Source organism: Nothobranchius furzeri, chromosome 9, assembly GCF_043380555.1.
Source record: "Nothobranchius furzeri strain GRZ-AD chromosome 9, NfurGRZ-RIMD1, whole genome shotgun sequence".
Lineage (NCBI taxonomy): Eukaryota > Metazoa > Chordata > Actinopteri > Cyprinodontiformes > Nothobranchiidae > Nothobranchius > Nothobranchius furzeri.
The window spans coordinates 32,993,414-33,013,974 of record NC_091749.1 but is presented as its reverse complement, the minus strand read 5'-3'; the positions used below and the strand labels follow the sequence as shown (position 1 = coordinate 33,013,974).

Sequence of the window (20,561 nt, the reverse complement as noted above, 5' to 3'; positions counted from 1 at the left end):
CTGGTTGTCTACATTTACAGCATACGTTTGAAAACAATGCTGTAGTGTCTACAAATACATTTTCAGACATAAAGCAATGTTTAAAGGAATAATTTTACACTGATCAATATTACTTAGTAATTAATGAGGACATTAATTTGAGGGGAAAGGCACGACATTAATGTCTACATCTCACAAATGACAAGTAATAAAAAACATATTTGTAATTTATAATGCTTGCTGATAAGAGTTTCAAGGTGAAATTCCAAAAGTGCCATGCAACTTCACTGAGTAACCAATTAATTTAAAAGAAAAACAAGAACTCAGTCTTTCTTAAATGTACACAACTCATAAAGAGGATGTTTGTTCACCTACAAGTTCCCTCAAAACAAAATGCTAAATAGTTATTCTGTCTGGGGGATTACTTGCTCGCAGGCCTACTTTTCAAAGAAAAGTTAACCCACTCCCATTTGTGCAAACGTTTTGTCGTTATTACAGTAGGGAAAAACGTAAATGGGTCACATAAATCAAATCAGTTTTTACATCTGCCTGTATTCACCCTGCAAATCTAATATTTTTTATTTACTTGTGCATTTTGATGGCTTAAACTAAATTACAATAAAAAATACTATCAGTACATATGTACCATTTAATACTTGCAAACTGATTATTTTTGTAGCTCAGCCAAAATTCTAAACTTTACTTTTTGAAAGAAAAACGCTTTGGCAAATTCAATCTCAACAAATGTTTTGCTAGGGTTTTTTTTTTAAATAAGACCAAAACAGATGACACTGCTGAGCCAGTTGAGCTTGAGAGAGTAAGTCTGAGCTCTCGAGTCTTTTGAGTGATCCTTTTTTATATTTTGGCTACCCATGTGGTTCACCATCTATAGAAGTTGAGCCACACTGGCCAGCGTCCCATCAGCTATTTTCGTCGACCCTTCACTTCCAGCCTCGGCAACACAACTCTATCTAGACCACCACATTACAACATAAAGATTATTAAATGTGACTGAATTTTCCTTGAGAAATAAATGTCTATTTTGGTATATTATTTTTCATAAATTTAAGAGACTAAATTTTAAAATTTACATGTTCATGTGGAACCATTATCTTCCACCCCAACCCAACTTAGAGCTGAGACATGCAGTAAAACCTGTGGTGCACTTCACTTGGACGCCATGCAAGACTTGTGAGAAACTGCTGGTCACCGGTAGTTGAGGCTGAGAGTCGACAAACTGTGGCAGCTGCTGTGTTCACTTCCTCCCCCCACATAAAGATATGATGGTTCTATTTTGAGCGACTTCCTGAAATAAATGCATTTACAGCAATGCTAAAAGACTTCTGAAGAAAGCTTGAGATTAAAAGAGAATAAGATAATAAACTGTGAATGACAAGTATTTTCCACTTTTGACACAAAAAGAGAGTTCAAATAAAGCTCAGTCTACTCTATAAATGAACGGGAAGATCTGCAGCTAATGCAAATTAAGCTAATGCAAATGGTTTTTGCACTGATTTCCATTGCAAGTATGAATACCATGTTAAGTATGCTGATTCACAGCTGTAGTGTGTTGACAATCTGAGTTATTCAAATGTGTTGCAATGTATGCCCGTCAACCTTTCCCACAATCTAAAGCACCCGTCTGTTTGATAGGATAAAATCTGATACTTCTGCTTTAGAGCTGAGCTGACTTCACAGCGTTTACTGTAACATAAAAGATAACACTGGTAAAATAGGAACAGACTGACACGGTTAGCTATCGCATTATATTAGTGTGTGTGCCGCTGACTCGCTTCAAACATCACCTTGTTCCTGGAAATTAGACATTTTATTTTTATTTTATCTCCATCACAACAGCTGTTTTTATCAGTTAAATTACCAAAGCCAGATTTTCCACATCCAAGAACATTTAAACTTTCTTTAAAAGACAAAAAATATATGTTTTTACTGCCATGTCATAGCCCAGGTCCTGTATCAGGGCTTTTGTGTCAGATACAACTGTGTCCACTCTCTAAAAGCATCAGTTTAAAAAAATAATCAGCTTATCCACGCTTTTGTCTACTTTTTGGGGACAATTCTGTCAAAATATGTCAGCACCTGTAGTTGTTGCAACTCCCTACTAATGACACACATCGTCGAAGCAAAAAAGGAAATATGCACTTGTTTTAAATCTTTTTCACAAGCTCTGAAGGCATGATTAATCAGGTTGCAAAGTTGGATTTTGTTTATCTAAAATTTGTCAGGATGATATGTATGAAAGTTCAGTGTTTTTTAACAGGAAGTCCCATTGAACCTAATTGTAACAGTCACAAGTCTGAAACTGTCTAAACTCCTCTCTTTTACTCACCTATAGTACCGAGACTGGAGGTACGTTGAACACACTGCTTTGGATACGTGACTGGCTGAGCCAAAGTCAATCACCTTCACCCTGTAGGGCTGCCTCACTGGGTCCACCAGCATTATGTTCTCCGGCTTCAGGTCTGCGTGTATTAGACCCATGCTCTTCAACTTCTTCAGAGCTGTGGCTACTTGCTGTAGTATAGGTCTGATCACTTTTAGAGGGAGCGGGCTGAACTTACTCTGTTTCAGGAAATCATACAGGTTCTGCTCAAGCATCTCAAATACTAGGCAAGTGTGGCTGCGGTGCTGGAAGCATTCAAAGGCTCGCACCAAGTTGTGCTCATCTGCGTTCTCTCCGCTCAGACGAGCGAGGATCCCAACCTCTATTTGCCCCTGCCGGGCATATGAAGGATGGTTCTTCAGGATCTTCACGGCCACTACCTCACCTGTTCCCCTCTTCCAGCACTTGACTACCTGACCGAATGTGCCACGCCCCAGAAAATCCAGAACTTCATAAGTATTCTTCATGGAACACAGGACTTCATGCTGTACTACCTGATAGTCCCCATCCCCTCCTCCTGTACCTCCTGTAACACCTACACCTCCGTGTCCTACACCCTGTTTGGAGGGGCCTCCTCCAGCCCCAACAGCCGCCGGTGCTGTTACGGCTGCATTCCCCACATTCGTCGTTTGCAACATGGCGGGCAACATTGACAGTTCCTCCACAATCTGCATGGTGCTCCCTCGGTTATCCAGCTCCTCACTTTTACGTTTCAGCCCACATCTCTGAGAGCTGTCAGCGGAGTTCAAACCTTCACAGTTCTCCTCTCTGTCACCCTCCTCCCCTCCTCCTCCTCCTTCAACTCCTCCACTGCAGCCCTCTCCCCTTCCCCCTCCTCCTGCTCCTGTTGATCCACTGCTGCTCCCACTTTCTTCAACTGTCTGATGCTGCTGCTCCTTGCCCTGCGAGTGGACAGCCCCTGCCTCCGGTTGCCCCTGGGCCACAAGTGGGCCTGCTCCCCCGCCTCTTTTACCGGGGTGTTGTCTTTGCACACCACGAACCACCACTGTCTGCACTGGGTACTGCTGTCCTCCACGTACTTTCAGGCCCACTGCCAAGTCTCGATTCACAAACGAGCAGGCTTGTTTAGTTGGGTGAACAATGCCAAGGGTTCTGCTGTTCAGATAAGTCCGCGGGTGTGCCCTCTCATGGTACACACAGCTGCTGGGCTCGACTTTGAGTTTCTTCACACTGCTAAAGGCACTTGTCTGGGTTTGATAAATGTGTGGTGGGTAGACCAAGACTTGTGAGGCCATACCTGCAGAGAGAGAATAAAGCAAAGTGTTATTAAAGACAGAAATTAATGCCGGCCTTCTGCTACACAAAATGATGTCATTAAAAAGGCAAACAAGGTCAAAGCACATTCAGGTCTGGCAGTAGAACTATAAAGCAACTTATGCAATACAAAAGTGCTTTGCAGTTACATCATCTGTAAAAAAAAAAACTACTTTCCTGCTTTCCCAGGGTCTTTTCCTGTAGTTGTTTGCTCAAGTTCTGAGGGGGGTTAAGTTATGAGAAGTCACAGTAGACAGCAGTTTCCATTTTATGATTTTAACTTCTCTTACATGATTACATTCCAATGCTGTTGTTTGTAGCTAAACGTCCTACTTATTATATGAGGTGAAAAAGACCAATTGATGAGTGCAAAAAAAAAAACATGAAAAATAAAGATATACTGTAATATTTACAAGCTGTAAGGCAAAATGGAAGTAGGGTAGGGCATTGAGAATCGATTGTAACCAGGACTAGTTGTCAGTGTTTCCCGGAATGTTCCATTTTTTTTTTTATTCATAGTTTTGATTCCCAGTCTGCTGACCAGAAGAAGATGCTGATGAATAGCAACAAAAAAGAATGCGCTGGAAATGTTTGCATTACCGTTCAATCGCGGAAAATGTGCGGACTGTGGTAGTCCTGTAAAGCATGGCTTCAGTCGCCGATCATAATTGGACGATCTCCATGGGAACAAAACATGATATGCAAATTCTGATCAGAAGGCTGAGCAAATAACCTGTAAAATAATTGAAGTCATGGTGCTAGATGAGCAGCCTTTCTCTGTGGTGGATGACACTGGGTTCCGCCCACTCAGAACCTCTACGGGTAATATAAGTAAATTAATCTAATAATCATACATCTCACAACACGCAAAGTTGTGAGGTTATTTTTTTGCTTTTCTGCACTATTTATTCTGTTAAGAGCTTTTGATGTTTTATTGCTACTGATAGCAGCTACACTTATGCCACTTAGCATCGGCTACACTCCACTCCGCCCGCCCCAGCCTGGCCGCGTTCTTTCCACTCTGCCTTAGGAATGCAGGAAGTAATTTAGCATTATGTCATGAGCACATCTCCTAGCATGTGGGCGGGGCGAAAGGGCGCGGAGAAGTCTGCCGTGTCTCCATTATTAAACAAAAGCGGTCGGAGTAGTCTTGCTTTTAAAGACTCACTGACTCTGATTTTGCATCCTGCTCTGCTGTGTCTGGCAGCACTGTGTGTGTGCGCGCTCCCCACAGCAGTGAGAGACAGAGTAAAATGGCTTCAGTCAGAGGCCCGTAAAGGTTGGTTTATGCTTGACGCGTCCGCCAGGTCCGCACGGCTCCGCGCGGAAAAGTTGCGTCATTTTGCGTGATTTTAACAACCACGCCCCTCCACCGCGTCTCCGCACGGCTTAAAATTTCCGCAACGCGCACCTCGGAAAATTTCTAACCACGCGGACGGACGGACGCGGAAAAACATGGCAGACCGGCAAGAACTAGTATGGCAGAGGTTCGTAAACACAGACATTTGTATGATTCAGCACTCAGAGATCACCATGATCAACATGTTAATAATTCTTGGAGAGAAATAGCTCGCACAGTCGGAAAAGATGAGGACGCTGTTAAAAATGCTGGAATGCCATGTTGTAAACAGTAATTTCTACTTCTACTATGATGTAGTGTTGGATGCATGCTGTAGAGCTCCATGCTGCACCGTTCAGTTTGGGAGAATATTGGCTCACCACAGAGACGAGCCGCACGAACCATAAACGCTGCGAGTTGTGAAGCGTGTTCCATCCGCGAGCCGCATCACCGCACGGAAAGTGAATGCGTCAAGCATAAACCAAGCTTTAATGACAATGAATCACACGTGCGGGAAGCACCCATGGGCTGATTCTATCTGCCAATCGGAGGCTCCCTCTAATGGTACGCGTAATTTTGAGCTGGCCAATCAGCCGGCAGTGGGTGTGTCTGCCCTGTTTGGCTCCAGGCAGAAGGCCTCGGGAAAAGCCATCCGGTTGCGTGCGGGAAAATCCAAGGCTACCTAAATGAGAACACTTCAAACCCGGTCCAGGCAGAGTGGAGCCGATGCTAATGTGAAAGTTTTCCTGTTGACTGAATCGTTGCAACTTTGTGCTGCAACACAACAGTGTAGATCAGTGAACCTCGACTGGCAGTCCACAAGCCACATCCAGCCTGCAAGACCCAGCCCCTCAAACTTTTGGGCCCTAATGCCCCCAATTGGGGGACTTTGAAATTTAGCAGCAAAATTCATGTAACACGACTAAAACTTCAATCAAAATTATTTAGATGGAAAACAAAGCCATTTTAAATATTACTAAATTAAGATACAATAGCACTTTAAGTTTATTTTAGAAGAGCATCTGGCTTTCACAGTGTCTGCTGGGAAAAAAAACTTCTGCCCTTGAAAAATTTAGTTGAGGGCCACTGATGTAGATTCTTAGTCATCCTGGACATAATCCTGAGAGTTTTAATTGTAAACAACAGGACTTTTCTGATTATCTTTAAGATGTTTGGCCGCTCCAGGAGTATGGGGTCTTCCTGGCCTTTTGTTAAGGGCCATTCAGTCCCTTTACCATAGGAGCTTGAGTTTGGTCCGCATAGCCGGTAGTAAGTCGGACCTGTTCCCGGTGAGGGTTGGACTCAGCCAGGGCTGCCCTTTGCCACCGGTTCTGTTCCTAACAATTATGGACAGAATTTCTAGGCGCAGTCGTGGTGTGGTGTGTGTCGAGTTTGGTGGCAGGAGAATCTCGTCTCTGCTTTTTGCGGATGATGTGGTCCTCCTAGCTTCATCCAGCTCTGACCTTCAGCTCTTGCTGGGTAGGTTCACGGCCGAGTGTGAAGCAGCTGGGATGAGGATCAGCACCTCCAAATCTGAGACCATGGTTCTCGACCGAGAAAGGGTGGTTTGCCAGCTCCGGGTCGGGAGAGAGGTCCTACCTCAAGTGGAGGAGTTTAAGTATCTCAGGGTCTTGTTCACGAGTGAGGATAGGAGGGATCCGGAGATCGACAGGCGGAATGGTTCAGCGTCTGCAGTGATGCAGACGCTGAGCCAATCTGTCGTGGTGACGAGGGAGCTGAGCCAGAAAGCCAGGCTTTCGATTTACCGGTCGATCTACGTCCCAATCCTCACCTATGGTCATGAGCTTTGGGTAATGACCGAAAGAACAAAATCGCGAATAAAAGCGGCCGAAATGAGTTTCTTCCGTAGGGTAGCCAGGCTCAGCCTTAGAGATAGGGGCTCGGACATTCGGGAAGGACTCGGAGTAGAACCGCTGCCCCTCTGGATCGAAAGGAGTCAGTTGAGGTGGTTTGGGCATCTGGTCAGGAAGCCTCCTGGACGCCTCCCTGGGGAGGTGTTTCGGGCATGTCCCACCGGCAGGAGGCCCCCGGGTCGACCCAGGACACGTTGGAGAGGTTACATCTCCAATTTGGTCCGGGAACACCTTGGGGTCCTGCCGGAGGAACTGGTGGAGGTGACTGGGGAGAGGATGGTCTGGAGCTCCCTAGTTGTGATGCTGCCCCTGCGACCCAGACCCGGATAAGCGGAGGAAGACAACGACAATGACGATGTTTGGCCTCTCATCCAAGAGGCTTCTTTAATTCTAAAACATGGGTCGTGAGTAGGAAGCTTAGAAGTTGGTGTCAGAAATAAACACGCTGATTGCGCTGCAAGTTTTAGCAAAAATATGTTTTTCTCTAAAACAAGGTAATGTTGTTGTTCACAGAACTGGAGAAGTTCGGACTATTTCATCATGTAGGACTTATGGTAAGCTGGTTCATTTAGAGCATGTTAAGTTTTTTGGACCCTGCCTTTTGAAATAATTGGAATCAAGAATGGTTTAGTAAATCCTGCACATTTCTTGTTTTATCTGCTATGAAGAGGATGACGGAACCAGAGCAAAGTGGATTGCATCAAAACACCTTCACCATTCTGTCCAACTAACTGCAATCCAACCAACACCTCCACATAGCAGATGACTAACTTCTTAAAAGGTTTGCCTGACCCATTCCTGCCACTTTTGTGCATCCTACAGCAGGTTTCTAGGCAACCAATGGAGAGAGAATAATAGACAAAGAGAGTAAAACAAAGTATGAAATCATCATCAGGCCCACGTGTCCAATTACTCAAGGCATGGTTTATTCTCTCTTCCCCTGTAATTTTTGTGAGGGTTTTGAGGATGGAAAAGAACTTTGTGTTCATGGAAAGGATCAAATATTTTGAAAAGAACTCCACAGGAATTTATTATTAAAGATACTTACAATCTTGGATATATTCAATTATATATAAGCTGCTAGACATCAAAGATTTACATATTTAAATCAGTATTACATAAACAGAACTATATTTACTGAGCTGTTAATCGTTCTAAAGAGCATCCCAAAATAAACATTCCTGATGAGCCCACTTGTGTTAACACCAGCACCATGAACCATCCCTCTATTCTGAGCAGCATGATAAGGTATTCTCAATCTCTAAATGCACAAATACACACGAGGCTGCTTCGTTCATTTTTATAAATGATACAAATTTTCCAAGCCATGCTAAAAAATGACATAACAAATAATTATTGTAGTTATACAAGCTAACATTCAGCCTGTGTCAATTTTTCATTTTCTGTTTCACACAGATTAAACTACTTTTAATTTTTCTGCATGGTTTTTGACAGAAATCCCATCAGTCGGCGAAGATGAGTTGGACAGAAAAACACCACAGACAGCACACCTAGAGTTAAATTAGATGTTAGAAAGAGGTTATAGTGTTCTACAGCAGTACTGTTTTGTACTGATGTTTGTGCATGTTTGCACACAGGTATCCATCTGACTGTCAACGTCAGAGAGAGGAGGATTGTGGTTATTATTCTAAAACAGGCAAGAGCTGGTTTTCTTTTGGTCCTTAAGTTGGGTGTTGCTGTCAGTAAGAGTCTCCCTATGCTCTGGTCAGTAAACATATGCTTTTAAAACTTTCATTAGGTCTAGGGTTACTTCTGCAGCTGCAGGGCAGGAACACTAAGCATAAATTAGCATGTCTACCACGGTGTTATGTTTATGCCGCTGCCGATCAAAGTAAGACCCAATAACGACCCACGCAGATCAATAAATGAAAATCCAGATAGTGAATTTATGTTGATAGCCAGTCGTCTCGGTGCTAAAACTGTCAACAACAAAAAATGTTTTGGTCCTTTGCTTTTATATAAAGAATTAATTAAAATGGGCTTCACCACTGGACCTGGTTTAGCACTGAAACTATTTCTGAAGAAAATCTCTTTGCTTGGAACTAAATTGTACTATTTGTTTAAAGGTAATGCATTAATAATGTAATGCTTTGTGGGCCAGACATGCCCAGGGGACCATCAGTCAATTATCGCTGCTGCCGTTTTCTTCTCCCCCCACCCCCGGTATTAGGCAAATAGACAATGCTTTGGACACAGACAGGGCCACGGTTTAAAAGGACTGCTCCACAGTGACTTTTGGATTGAAAGTAGGTTCCAACCAGTAGTTTAAGCAAAAGATTTGCGGGTCGCACAAAAATAATTACAAGTTACATTCAATTCACTGCAAAGCAGTCAAAAATAAAGGCTCAGCAAATGAAAGTTCCTATACAAATATTCTTTAGACTCAGCAGCCCATGACTTAGAAAAACAGTACATGTTACTGTTGTATAATAACCTTTACAAAGGTCCTAAATCTACTTAAAAAATTTTGAAAATTTACTTTTGGAAAATAAGGGAAGATGTTAGCTGAGTCACACTAACTGTGAAAATGGTAACAGAACTATAACAGGAATAATTCAACATTAATACCCAGTGCTGATTGACTAGGGTGTGAGGATTCTAGCTACCGGATATCTACAACCTTACTGTCTACAAAAAAGAAATTAAGTGAAGATGAACGAGTACAGAAGACGAGTCTGACTTGAGGATGTGATGTAGACAGTTTTTATCGATTTAAAGGGGAAATAAATAGCTTCTGCTGCTGATACTTGTATGAAAAACTAGACCAGCCATGGGGCATAGCTTCACATCCATCACAACTCCAGAACTTTTACAGCAAAACTACCGTATTTTCCGGACTATAAGTCGCTCCAGAGTATAAGTCGCACCAGCCATAAAATGTATAATGAAGAAGAAAAAACATATATAAGTTGCACTGGACTATAAGTCACATTTTGGGGGGAAATTTTATTATTTTTCTTACAAAATCTGAGACCAAGCGTTTCACATTGCAAGACAAGTACCGGTAACAATAACAGAATAAACAACGCGAGCGCGCCACAGTCTCCAGCAGGTGATGGCTGTGTGTTTTTAATTCCCTGCGGGGCAGGTGAGCTGAAACCTGGGTCGGATCCAGCCCGCAGCTGCGCGCCACAGTCTCCAGCAGGTGATGGCTGTGTGTTTCTAGTTCTCTGCGGGTCAGGGGAGCTCACTCCTGGGCCAGATCAGGTGCGTAACGGTGCACCACAGGCTCCAACAGGTGATGGCTGTGTGTTTTTATTCCCTGCGAGACAGGGGAGCTCATTCCTGTTCCGGAGCCGGCCCGCAGCAGCGCGGTATAGCCTACATAATTTGGTATATAAGTCGCCGGAGTATGTTGCAGGACCGGCCAGACTATGAAAAAAAGTGCGACTTATAGTCCGGAAAATATGGTATACTTTTAAGAAATGGGTCGCAGTAACATTGTTGACCCAGATCAACTAGAACTGAACACACACACCAAAAATTGAACAACAGATGACACAGAAATGACAAATGAGAGGAAAACAGACTTCAGTAATTTCATTGTGGTAAAGGTGTGTGTGTGTGTGTGTGTGTGTGTGTGTGTGTGTGTGTGTGTGTGTGTGTGTGTGTGTGTGTGTGTGTGTGTGTGCGTGCGCGCGCGCGCGCGCGCGCGTGTGTGTGTGTGTGGCAGGGTCAGACAAACAATCTCAACATGTTTAGGAGATTCTTTTGTTTTGATGCACATGTTTACAGAATGAATGGGAGATAGAAATAGCTAAAATAAGAACTATATTTAAACTATTCTACTTTCTACAATCAAAAGTATTTGTGGTCATATTGCATTGTTTTTTTTTCTTTTTGGATCATCACAGCTTAAAGTGGAAGTCAAGGCATAGATGGAGATTTATTTCAACCAGACTTCCTGAATACCTGGGAAAAAGGCATTGCCAGGAGGATTGAGAGTGCGGCACTGATTGGCAGCACCCCACTCAACACCCTTGCATTCGCTCTCAGAGTTTCTCAGTCAGAAAAAAAGTCATTAACAAGCACGCGCCCTTGCACATGAGCACACACAAACAGCAGACTCACTGCTCAGGAGAAGAGCAGACACAGACACTGACTGCAGGAAGGAGGATTTCCTGTTTATTAGAAAAAAGGGGAGGAGGTTGTTTGTCTTACCCCAAAATTCGACTATCTCCGCTCCGCTCCACCCCTGCTTTCCGCTGCCGCTCGCTTCTGAACTCAAATTATACTATACCCGCTCTACAACGGCTCCGCTCCTGTGCGGAGACCTGATGTGCGCAAACAGGCATGCACAGGATTTTAGAGATGTTGCGATACAGTCCGAGCAATAAATGCAGAAGTTAGATCCAAACACCCGTTGTGTGGGAGAAGCATCAAAAAGAACTGTTTAATCTGCCCTAGGGCTGTCGCGGTAACCGCAAAAATGAAATATCGCGATATGAAGAAGCCCACCGCGCTGCATCATGGGCCACCGCGATTACTGAACTTGGTTCAACTCAATGATGCATGTTGAGAAGGATGGCTGCACTGGTATCAAAACGAAACGTTACTTCGCTCCTTTGGGAGCGCTTTGGTTTTCAGTACGTCAGCTGCTGCGCAGCCAGAGTCCTTGGCCGAGACGGAGCTGCCACCAGCGGCAAAAAATAGATAAATAATAAACGCTCGGAGACCTCCTGAAGTCCCGGACAAGCACTGCTTCTGCAACCGTACCGAAGAGAGATTGAGCCGAGCTGGAGCTCACTCGCTACCTGCAGGAGGAATGCATCCACCCTAAAGAACCCCCCTGACATGGTGGAGCGGAGAGATTCCCTTTGCTCGCCAGAGTCGCACGCAAGTTGAGTTCGGAAGCGAGCGGGGTCGGACCGGAGCGGAGGGGAGCGGAGGTAGTGGAATTTGGGGTAAGTGCAACGAGCGCACCATCCGAGAGGGTTTTCAGTGTTGCTGGAAATGTTGCCCCCCCTCTCAGATCCTCTCTCAAACCGTATATGGTTAACATGCTGGTTTTCCTTGTGGGTAACAAGGACGTGACCGAGCTATAAATCACCGTCATTCGTGTGTGTGAAAGTGAAATGATAGTGCGCCCGCCCCCCGGCGCGCGCGCGCCCGGTACATGTAATTTTTTATGCTTGATTTTAAACAACTAAACAAAATGGGGACTTGTTTCTTATTTGTTAGATGCTGCAGCCAAATTTGCATTTAAAAGTTTAACCTTCTCCTGAATTTTGTTGTTTTTAAGTTCAGTCGGACTCTGACTGTCGGAGAAACAAACGTTACTGCGATCTGTGTTGTTACTGCCCTTTGATCTGCATTCAGTAAAGCGTTATAAAAGAAGGCACGGCAATTTTTAACCTTTTTTAAATGTGTAAACATTATGTTTAGATAGTACTGCAATAAAAAAAAGGACTGCAATAATATCGCATACCGCAATATTAAGCCACCCTGAATCACCGCAGGGGGAATTCCTCAACCGCGACAGCCCTAATCTGCCCATCATTTGTGTTGAGAGATCAGCAGTGTTTGGATCAACAAAGTGTGACTACTTTGATAGAAGAAACTGTATTTATGGCTTATTTTTGTGCATTTAAAGTTCAACCGCCATTGATAGTTGTTAAAAGTTGTTAAACCTGTGCATATGAAACAAAAAAACACATTTTATCGATTTATTGTGAAATAACGGAAGCTGTGCTTGCTCCCTTTCCTGTTGGGCGGTTGTGATTTCTGTCCATTGACTGCGGAGGTGCTCCGGCGTCCGGCAAAAATAGAATCGATCCTATTTTTGCCGGATGGCGGAAAAGCGGGCGGCGCACTGCGCCGCACGGCCGTAGTAGTGGGACAGCTCTGATTGACTACAACGGGACCGTTTTTGCTGCGGAGTTCGTGCCGGAGCGGAGCGCAGCGGAGTGGAGATAGTGGAATTTTGGGGTCAAGGAGGCGAGTGGCACTGAGCGTCAACGAGTCATATCAGCAGGTGAGTGGTTGAGCCAGGTAGAGGTGCAGCAAGACTCTGTAGGAGTCCAGTGCTGCGCAGGCATGTAGTACTGTACAGACAGCGTCACCCTGCAGCTTTACAGCAATCTGCTGTGGCTGATTCTAAATGAGTGTGGAGCAGAGTTTTAACCTGGAGATATAATTACGGTTTTGGGCTGAAATATTACATTTAAAGTAAGTGGCACTAAAGTGCCGAAATGAAGATTGCACATGTGTACAGCACTATTAGACACTCATCTATACAGGTTATCAGCAAAAAAAAGTTAATTTATGTGTTGCTCGCTCTATTTATATTATAAATGTCTGCCGTACTACAGCAAATTTAAGCAGGCGCATTAGGTAATCACACTTTGGTCAGATGATCAGGAAAGCAGAATGTACGACATTTTGTTGTCATGCATTTATCCAGTGTGTGTTCAGATAATTAAGTTAAATGGTAGCTATGCTGGTGGAAATCTACTTTACTCCCAATTAAATTCAATGACTTCCCCATGGTCATAGTAATACGTAAGGGTTATCTTGGATCATAACCTGAATACACACTGTGGTGCTTTCTCCATTTCTTGTGAACCTAATGTTTCATACTTTTGATGAAAGGCCATCCATTTTCGAAGCATGTGATCTTGGTTTTTTTTTTTCACAGAATTTTTGTCTTTTAATGGCTTGAAATATGTGAAGTTTAAAATGTCTGGCTTTTTCTACAAAAAATAACATTCACAAGAAAAGAAAGAAGCCTCTCAAGAAAAAAAATAACAAGATGCTTCACAAAAAAAAAATTTTAATATAAAAAATCTTTTAAATAAATCATCAAAAATATGTTTCAAATATGCAAAATAGACAATTGTGATTAAAAAATGCTAAGAAAGAGAGAGAGAGAGAGTGAATAGGAAAGAGAGAAATCAGTGAATCCTGGGGAGAGCAGAATAAGGAGGGGGTGGTGACGAAAGTCACGCAAAAAGTGTCTCACTAGGCTAGTCTTCACAACAAGTAATGCACTGTTAAAACACTGTAACAGTTGGACATTTGTTGACATATGGTACAAATTAAATACAATTACTTCCTCATCAAATTTTCTTTATTGAAGTATCAATAAAAGTGGTTAAAATACCCTAAAGTATCAGCTAAATATTTAAAGAAAACAATTTAAAAAGTATTTCCATCTTTAGTTTTCTACTTTTATTTTACCACTGTGCATAATAACTGTGTGAATGTGATGCTGCAATGGCCCCAAATCAGCAGCCAAGCACTATGTTATTCTTGGAAAGTTTTGCATGTTTTGTTGAGTCATTCATTTCGATGACACATAACCAGCTTCTTTTATCGCTTTCTCATAAGGCCTGACTGTACTCTACATTGTTTCGTCCTCATTTTGTTAAACAGGTTTGTTGTGTTTCTACTGTTTTCATGCATATGTTGTAAGGTATTGTGTTATGTAGGAACTCCGTAGCCAAACCACTTTCATTTTATTAGAACAGCTTCAGCTTTAGGAACTTAAATAGCATGCTGAAACAGCATTTTTCTTCGCTCAGTGTCTTGATGTGCACACTGAAGAAAGTAAATATATAAATGCTATTGATACAGCGAGATTACATTTTTTGAATAACAAAGTTATAACAGTTTTACTGTATTTGGTAGGACGTGGTATAGTCTGAGTCTCAACTGTTTTAAATAAAAATGTATTGAAAAACAGAAGGCTTTTAGCCACATGCAAAACCTACAGAAAAACCTTTAGATAATTTAGTTATTCTGTGTTTCTGTTGAGTTTGTTGCCTGCGTGAAAGTGTCAATTCATGAAGAAGTTAATATTTTATCCATGCACTGAAAATAGAAGTACCACAATATTTGGCTTTTTAATATCTTTCAAACATGCATCAGTAGCTGATACCAAGCCAGACAAACTGAAATACAACACCCACAAACAAGCTTTCAAGATGATCTGCGAAGCTCTGATGACGACACAGACTGACACACCAAGAACACAGATGGAGATTGTGTTGTTTCACTTCATCGATTTCAAAATAAACATTAAATAATCTCTCACATATGAACACATTACTGAAAAAATTGCTGTAATAGCTACAACTGCTAAAAATAGATTGTGATGTAACGTTGCAATGCACTGTGTGATGTAGCCCTAGACAAACAAACACTTTGCATGGGTGTCTGTGGGTCTGAGTTGCTCCGCTCGTCTCAAAAGTTGTAGTTTCATCTCCCAAAGATGTTCAAACATGAACAAACTATGCACCGCTGTTAGGGGTGGTGCCAATCTGACTCCTGATACCCAGATCAGACGTCAGAGGTGATTTTTTTTTTATCCATTTGCCAAAGCCGGGTCAGGGGCACAACCACATGAAACAGTTGGAAAGAAAATGGACAAGGCCAAAGAGAAAAAGCAAAGATGACAGCAATACTTGTGTGGAAGACCACATTTTCAGAGTGAGGAGCAGATCACAGAGTACGCATAAGTTTGTTACATACATTTTGCCAGTGGGAAAGGTCCTACGCCCGAGAATAATGAGCTGTTACTAGCAACGTTCTCAGATGTGGAGTTATCCAAGAGACAGAGGTGTAAACAAAGGAGTCCAGCTGCACGACTCAGCCCAACTGCATCCAAACGTGGATGAAAAAGGCTTTTGAACAGAGGTGGTATGTAAAACGTAGTGACACAAATAACAATTTATGATTAAAAAATAACTTAGAATACTGAGTCATGAGTAACTGAGCATAAATGTTTGAATATGATGTCTGTTGGGTTTTTATCAACATCCAATCATTTTTGTCCGTGTATTTTAAACTGGTAAATGCGGTTTGTTTGTCTAGCATTAGCAGCCAGCAGCCACCAGCAGCGGTGATGTCAACTGTAGAATACGATACAGTGTGTTGTAAACTCTATACTGTATTGGGCTTATATATAGCTTTTGTGGCATGAGCTACAAACCCACACTACACCAGCTTATCATGATAGTTTTCCCAAAAACTCATTCTGGTTTGTTTGCAGCCATTCATCATACTCAGTTGGGTGCAAACCCTTAGGTTTGCCACAAAGCTACAAAGATGACTAAGAGGTTCCAACCGTCCATAATAGATGCAAACTGGGGAAAGTACAATGTAAGTAGTAAAGCCTGCTCAAGTATTAACATTAAGGCCCTGTCCACACGTAGCCGGGGATCTGCCAAAACGTAGATATTTTTCTACGTTTTGGCCTGTCATCCACACGAAAACGGAGTTTTTTCACACGAAAACGGATCTTTTTAAAAACTCCGGCCAAAGTGAAGATCTGCGTTTTCTCCGTTTTGGGTGTCTGCGTGTGGACGGACAAAACCGGAGTTTTAAGGTCCGCAGCGTCACTTTCCGCGACAAAAAATGCTGACATCACGTGTGCGACCTGTGTTTACACTAGCCGGCATCATGGAAGCCTTCAGAGCTGCGCTCTGTCACTACCCGATCCATCAATTGTCCAAGCGCTTTCTGCTTGTTTGTTTGTTTTTGCAAGCGGAATTACTGCTCCTTGCGGAAGACCAGACGAAGGACGAGGTTAAGAACGGGGGAAGTACTGCCGCCTACTGGTCTGGCATGTCCTTAACAACGTATTTATGCGGGTACGTGTGGACAGTTTGTTTTTAAAACGCGGTGGTGTGGATGCAAGTTTTTGGAGGGGCGGATATTCGTTTTTAAAAAACCCCGGCTACGTGTGGACTAGGCCTAAGTGTTAAGGGGACCAGGAGCTTAAACGTGGCTACCGAGAAACAAATGGCTGTTTTGCAGACCATATTTTCAACAATTATGCTTATTTTGGAAAAAAATCTGAGCATATAAAAAAAAAACACACTAAAATTACACAGCTCTTTATTAAACACAAAACATGTGGCAAATGTTTTTGAGATAATCTTAACATTTTAGCTATGTATAACTTGTTATTTAAACATACCTTTGTTATCTTAAAGTTGGGGGAAAATGTGATTTTGTTTATCCAAAGTATTTATAAAACTGCAAGTTGAGAAGTCGTGCATTTAATGTGCGAAATGAAAAACAATTAGGCCTTTATAACACTGACCAACATTTTCCATGAGGCCACAGCTCATTTCCTGCCAGAAAGTGTCTTTAGAAAATTCCAGCTAGCCCTCAAATATCATTTTACAGTTTGAATCAAGTTCAAGCACGTTTCAATAACACAACATTAGAAGTCTTTTTTTAATACATTCTATCGATTTTTAAAGAACTGGTAAACAAAAGGTTTTCTCTTGAGCAGTGTAACTGTTTTTTGATGTTGGTTCTTGCGTCCACGTTGTAGCACATGGTGTGGTTAATTATTTGCATATGTTCCTGTTATGCTCTGTTATATTTATAGTATTCTCACTGCCGTCTTGATCAGGTATCTCTTGGAAAAATGAAATTTATATCCCAATGAGAATTTTATATATTTAAATAAATATAAATGAATAGTGTAAGGTTACATTGTTTATAAAGTGTGAGCACCTGTGTGTATTTTGTTACTGGTGGAGGTCTGGTTGAGCAGTCACTTGTTTGTTTTAATGTTTGTGTTCTAACCATCGACATACTAACTGGGCAGTTACTAAGGTTAAAGTCCGAAAATAATCAAGATTGATTGGTTAGCTACAAGGAAGAAGTGGTGTATTAAATTAGCTACAAGGAAGAAGTGGTGTATTAAAATTAAAACTGGATGAAAATAGCATAACCTACTAGGGTTACAGGAAAGTGCTCCAAGAAACGCATTACTTCAGGCTAGGTTTTACTGCAACAATGCAGTATTAGAGGCTATGCTTCACTTACATCTTTTTTTTAACTACAGTTAAGTAGGTTTTTTTTTTTTTAGATCTAAGCCCTGTTAGGTTTAGTATCGCCTGTTTTTGGTCTCTTACTGTGACCGGTATTGACAAATAAAAAAAACTTACCACTGAATCCATATTGTCCTTAAATGGTATGTTAATGGTGGAAATGGTTAACGGAACTATGATAAGTAACGAAAACAAATAACCAAAGTAATGGTTAGGTACTACATCAAACTGCTCGCGGTGACACCACTTGGTTGTCACCATCGCTGTCCTGCGGTGTGTGGCAGTACAGAAAAATACTTATCAATGAGTAAACTAATTACTCAAAGTGGTGACATAGCTGGCTCACGTTTGCAAACAAATTTCAAACAACCAAACGGTCGCTAGCTAAGTTTATGGCTAAGTTATGACTCAGTAATACGTCACATACAAACTGTGGTTCCGTGGGTTTAGCTCAACAGATATAAATATCCCCAGCTATCGGTCCATCACTCACCTTCACATAGAGTCGTTTTAAGTCAAATCCAGGGCTTCTCTGAGCATGCTATGGACTTATAAATCCATACCACACACAGTTCGCCTGCACTGCTGCCATCTTGTCCTAGACGACAGGAAGGGAGAGCTCGCGCTCGTTAACGCCACCATCTCCCACATTTCAAACATGGAATAACTCTTCCATTTGGACGTCCAAGAGCAACACACCGAGCATGTTTTGTAGCTGTAATGTTCAAATTCTCGTCCTTTCTCTTTGGGCGCCGCTGCCCATCTCGGAAAGGGTGCTGGTTTCCGCTGTCTAGACGTGTGGCTCCGCGGCCCTGCCAGCCTCTTGCATGTCCCTTTTTTCAAGCAGCAACTGGAAGCAAATGTTTGTGAACTGACGGCATCGCTCAGACCTTAGTAATCAACCAAAGAGCACGAACACATGATTCACATGGGATTATTTCTTTTTTAAATGGCATCAGTCTGTGAACTACTGCTTAATAACTGATTAAATAATAAACACAATTTAAAATGGATCCGATTTTCCAAAAGAGTGTGCAATATATTTATGCAAATGTAGATAAAATTATAATTTTAGTAAACACATTTTTCCAATGTGCCTGTTATGTTACAAATATTGTAATAAAATCACCCTCGTAAATATTTTGCACTTGACAAAGTGCTTTGAAGTTTGAAATAATGCTTGCAGACTTAACACCGTGCTGTATTTAGCCTTCTTTTACAGCCCAATCACTGTTTTCATTGTCAGACTGATTTGAAAGTAATCATGTTTGTAATGAATGTTGTATGTGTAAAAAACTATTTCTGCTATTTAAGTTAAGATAGAGAAAACTCAGGTTCAAAAACTTCAAAAAGTCTAGAAAAGAAGTTCAATCACCTCAAAATTAAATAAACCACATATTAACACTTCTTAGTTTGTTGCTGGATCACAGTCATTATATGGTTTAAAACAGGATGTGATATTCGGGAAAATAACACTTTGCCTTACAGACATATGTCTAATCCAAAATTATTATTATTATTATTATTATTATTATTATTATTATTATTATTATTATTATTATTATTATTATTATTATTATAACCCAAGTCCTTGAGAGGGGTTGGACACTCTCCTTTGCTGGAGTTGCTCCAGGTGAGAGGCGGAGGGCTGGGGTTGGCTTTTTGTTAGCCCCAAGACTCTCTGCCTGTGTGTTGGGGTTTACCCCGGGGGACGAGAGGGTAGCTTCTCTGCGCCTTCGGGTTGGGGAACGGGTCCTGACTGTTGTTTGTGCTTATGGGCCAAATATCAGTTCAGAGTACCCACCCTTTTGGAGTCCATGGGACAAGTGCTAGATAGTGCTCCATCAGGGGACTCCATTGTCCTGCTGGGGGACTTCAATGCTCACGTGGGCAATGACAGCTTGACCTGGAGGGGTGTGATTGGGAGGAACGGCCTGCCTGATCTGAACTCGAGTGATGTTTCGTTATTGGACTTCTGTGCAAGCCGCAGTTTGGCCATAACGAACACCCTGTTCGAACATAAGGATGCCCATCGGTACACTTGGTACCAGGGCAGCCAAGGTCGCAGGTTGATGATAGACTTTGTAGTCGTATCATCTGACCTGCTGTCGTATGTTTTGGACACCAGGGTGAAGAGAGGAGCGGAGCTGTCAACTGATCACCACCTGGTGGTGAGTTGGATCAGATGGCAGGGGAAGATGGACTGTCCAATCTCGGGGGCAGAAGATGCTGAGGTAGTCAAACAACTACACAGCGGTGGAGCCCCGAGGGTGGATGAGATTTGTCCTGGGTATCTCAAGGCTATGGATGTTGTAGGGCTGTCATGGTTGACACGTCTCTACAACATTGCGTGGTCATCGGGGGCAGTTCCTGTGGAGTGGCAGACCAGGGTGGTGGTCCCCATCTTTAAGAAGGGTGACCTGAGGGTGTGTTCCAACTATACGGGGATCACACTCCTCAGCCTCCCTGGAAAGGTCTACTCCAAGGTGCTGGAGAGGAGGGTCCGATCGATAGTTGAATCTCAGATTGAGGAGGAACAATGTGGTTCTCGTCCTAGCCGTGGAACTGTGGGCCAGCTCTATACCCTTGCAAGGGTGATGGAGGGGGCATGGGAGTTTGCCCAACCAATACACATGTGTTTTGTGGATTTGGAGAAGGCTTATGACCGTGTCCCCAGGGGCACCCTGTGGGGGACGCTCCAGGAGTATGGGGTGGGTGGCTTTCTGTTAAGGGCCATTCAGTCCCTTTACCAGAGGAGCGTGAGTTTGGTCCGCATAGCCGGTAGTAAGTCAGACCTGTCCCCAGTGAGGGTTGGACTCCGCCAGGGCTGCCCTTCGTCACCGGTTCTGTTCATTACCTTTATGGACAGAATTTCTAGGCGC

General features: G+C 42.6%; 1 protein-coding gene across 3 annotated transcripts in view; it reads right to left on the bottom strand.

Moving 5' to 3' along the window:
• hipk3b (homeodomain interacting protein kinase 3b) overlaps positions 1-18,541 on the bottom strand; it is a 39,639-nt gene extending 21,098 nt beyond the window's left edge. For all 3 annotated transcript variants that reach the window (XM_054731877.2, XM_015952800.3, XM_070554784.1), the window contains exons 1-2: positions 18,173-18,541; positions 2,327-3,638 (exon numbers count right to left, since the gene is read on the bottom strand). In XM_054731877.2, coding sequence (XP_054587852.2) covers positions 2,327-3,636 — 1,310 coding nt within the window. In that variant the 5' untranslated portion in view covers positions 3,637-3,638; positions 18,173-18,541. The remainder of the gene's footprint in view (positions 1-2,326; positions 3,639-18,172) is intronic.
• Between the last annotated feature and the right edge of the window lie 2,020 nt (positions 18,542-20,561).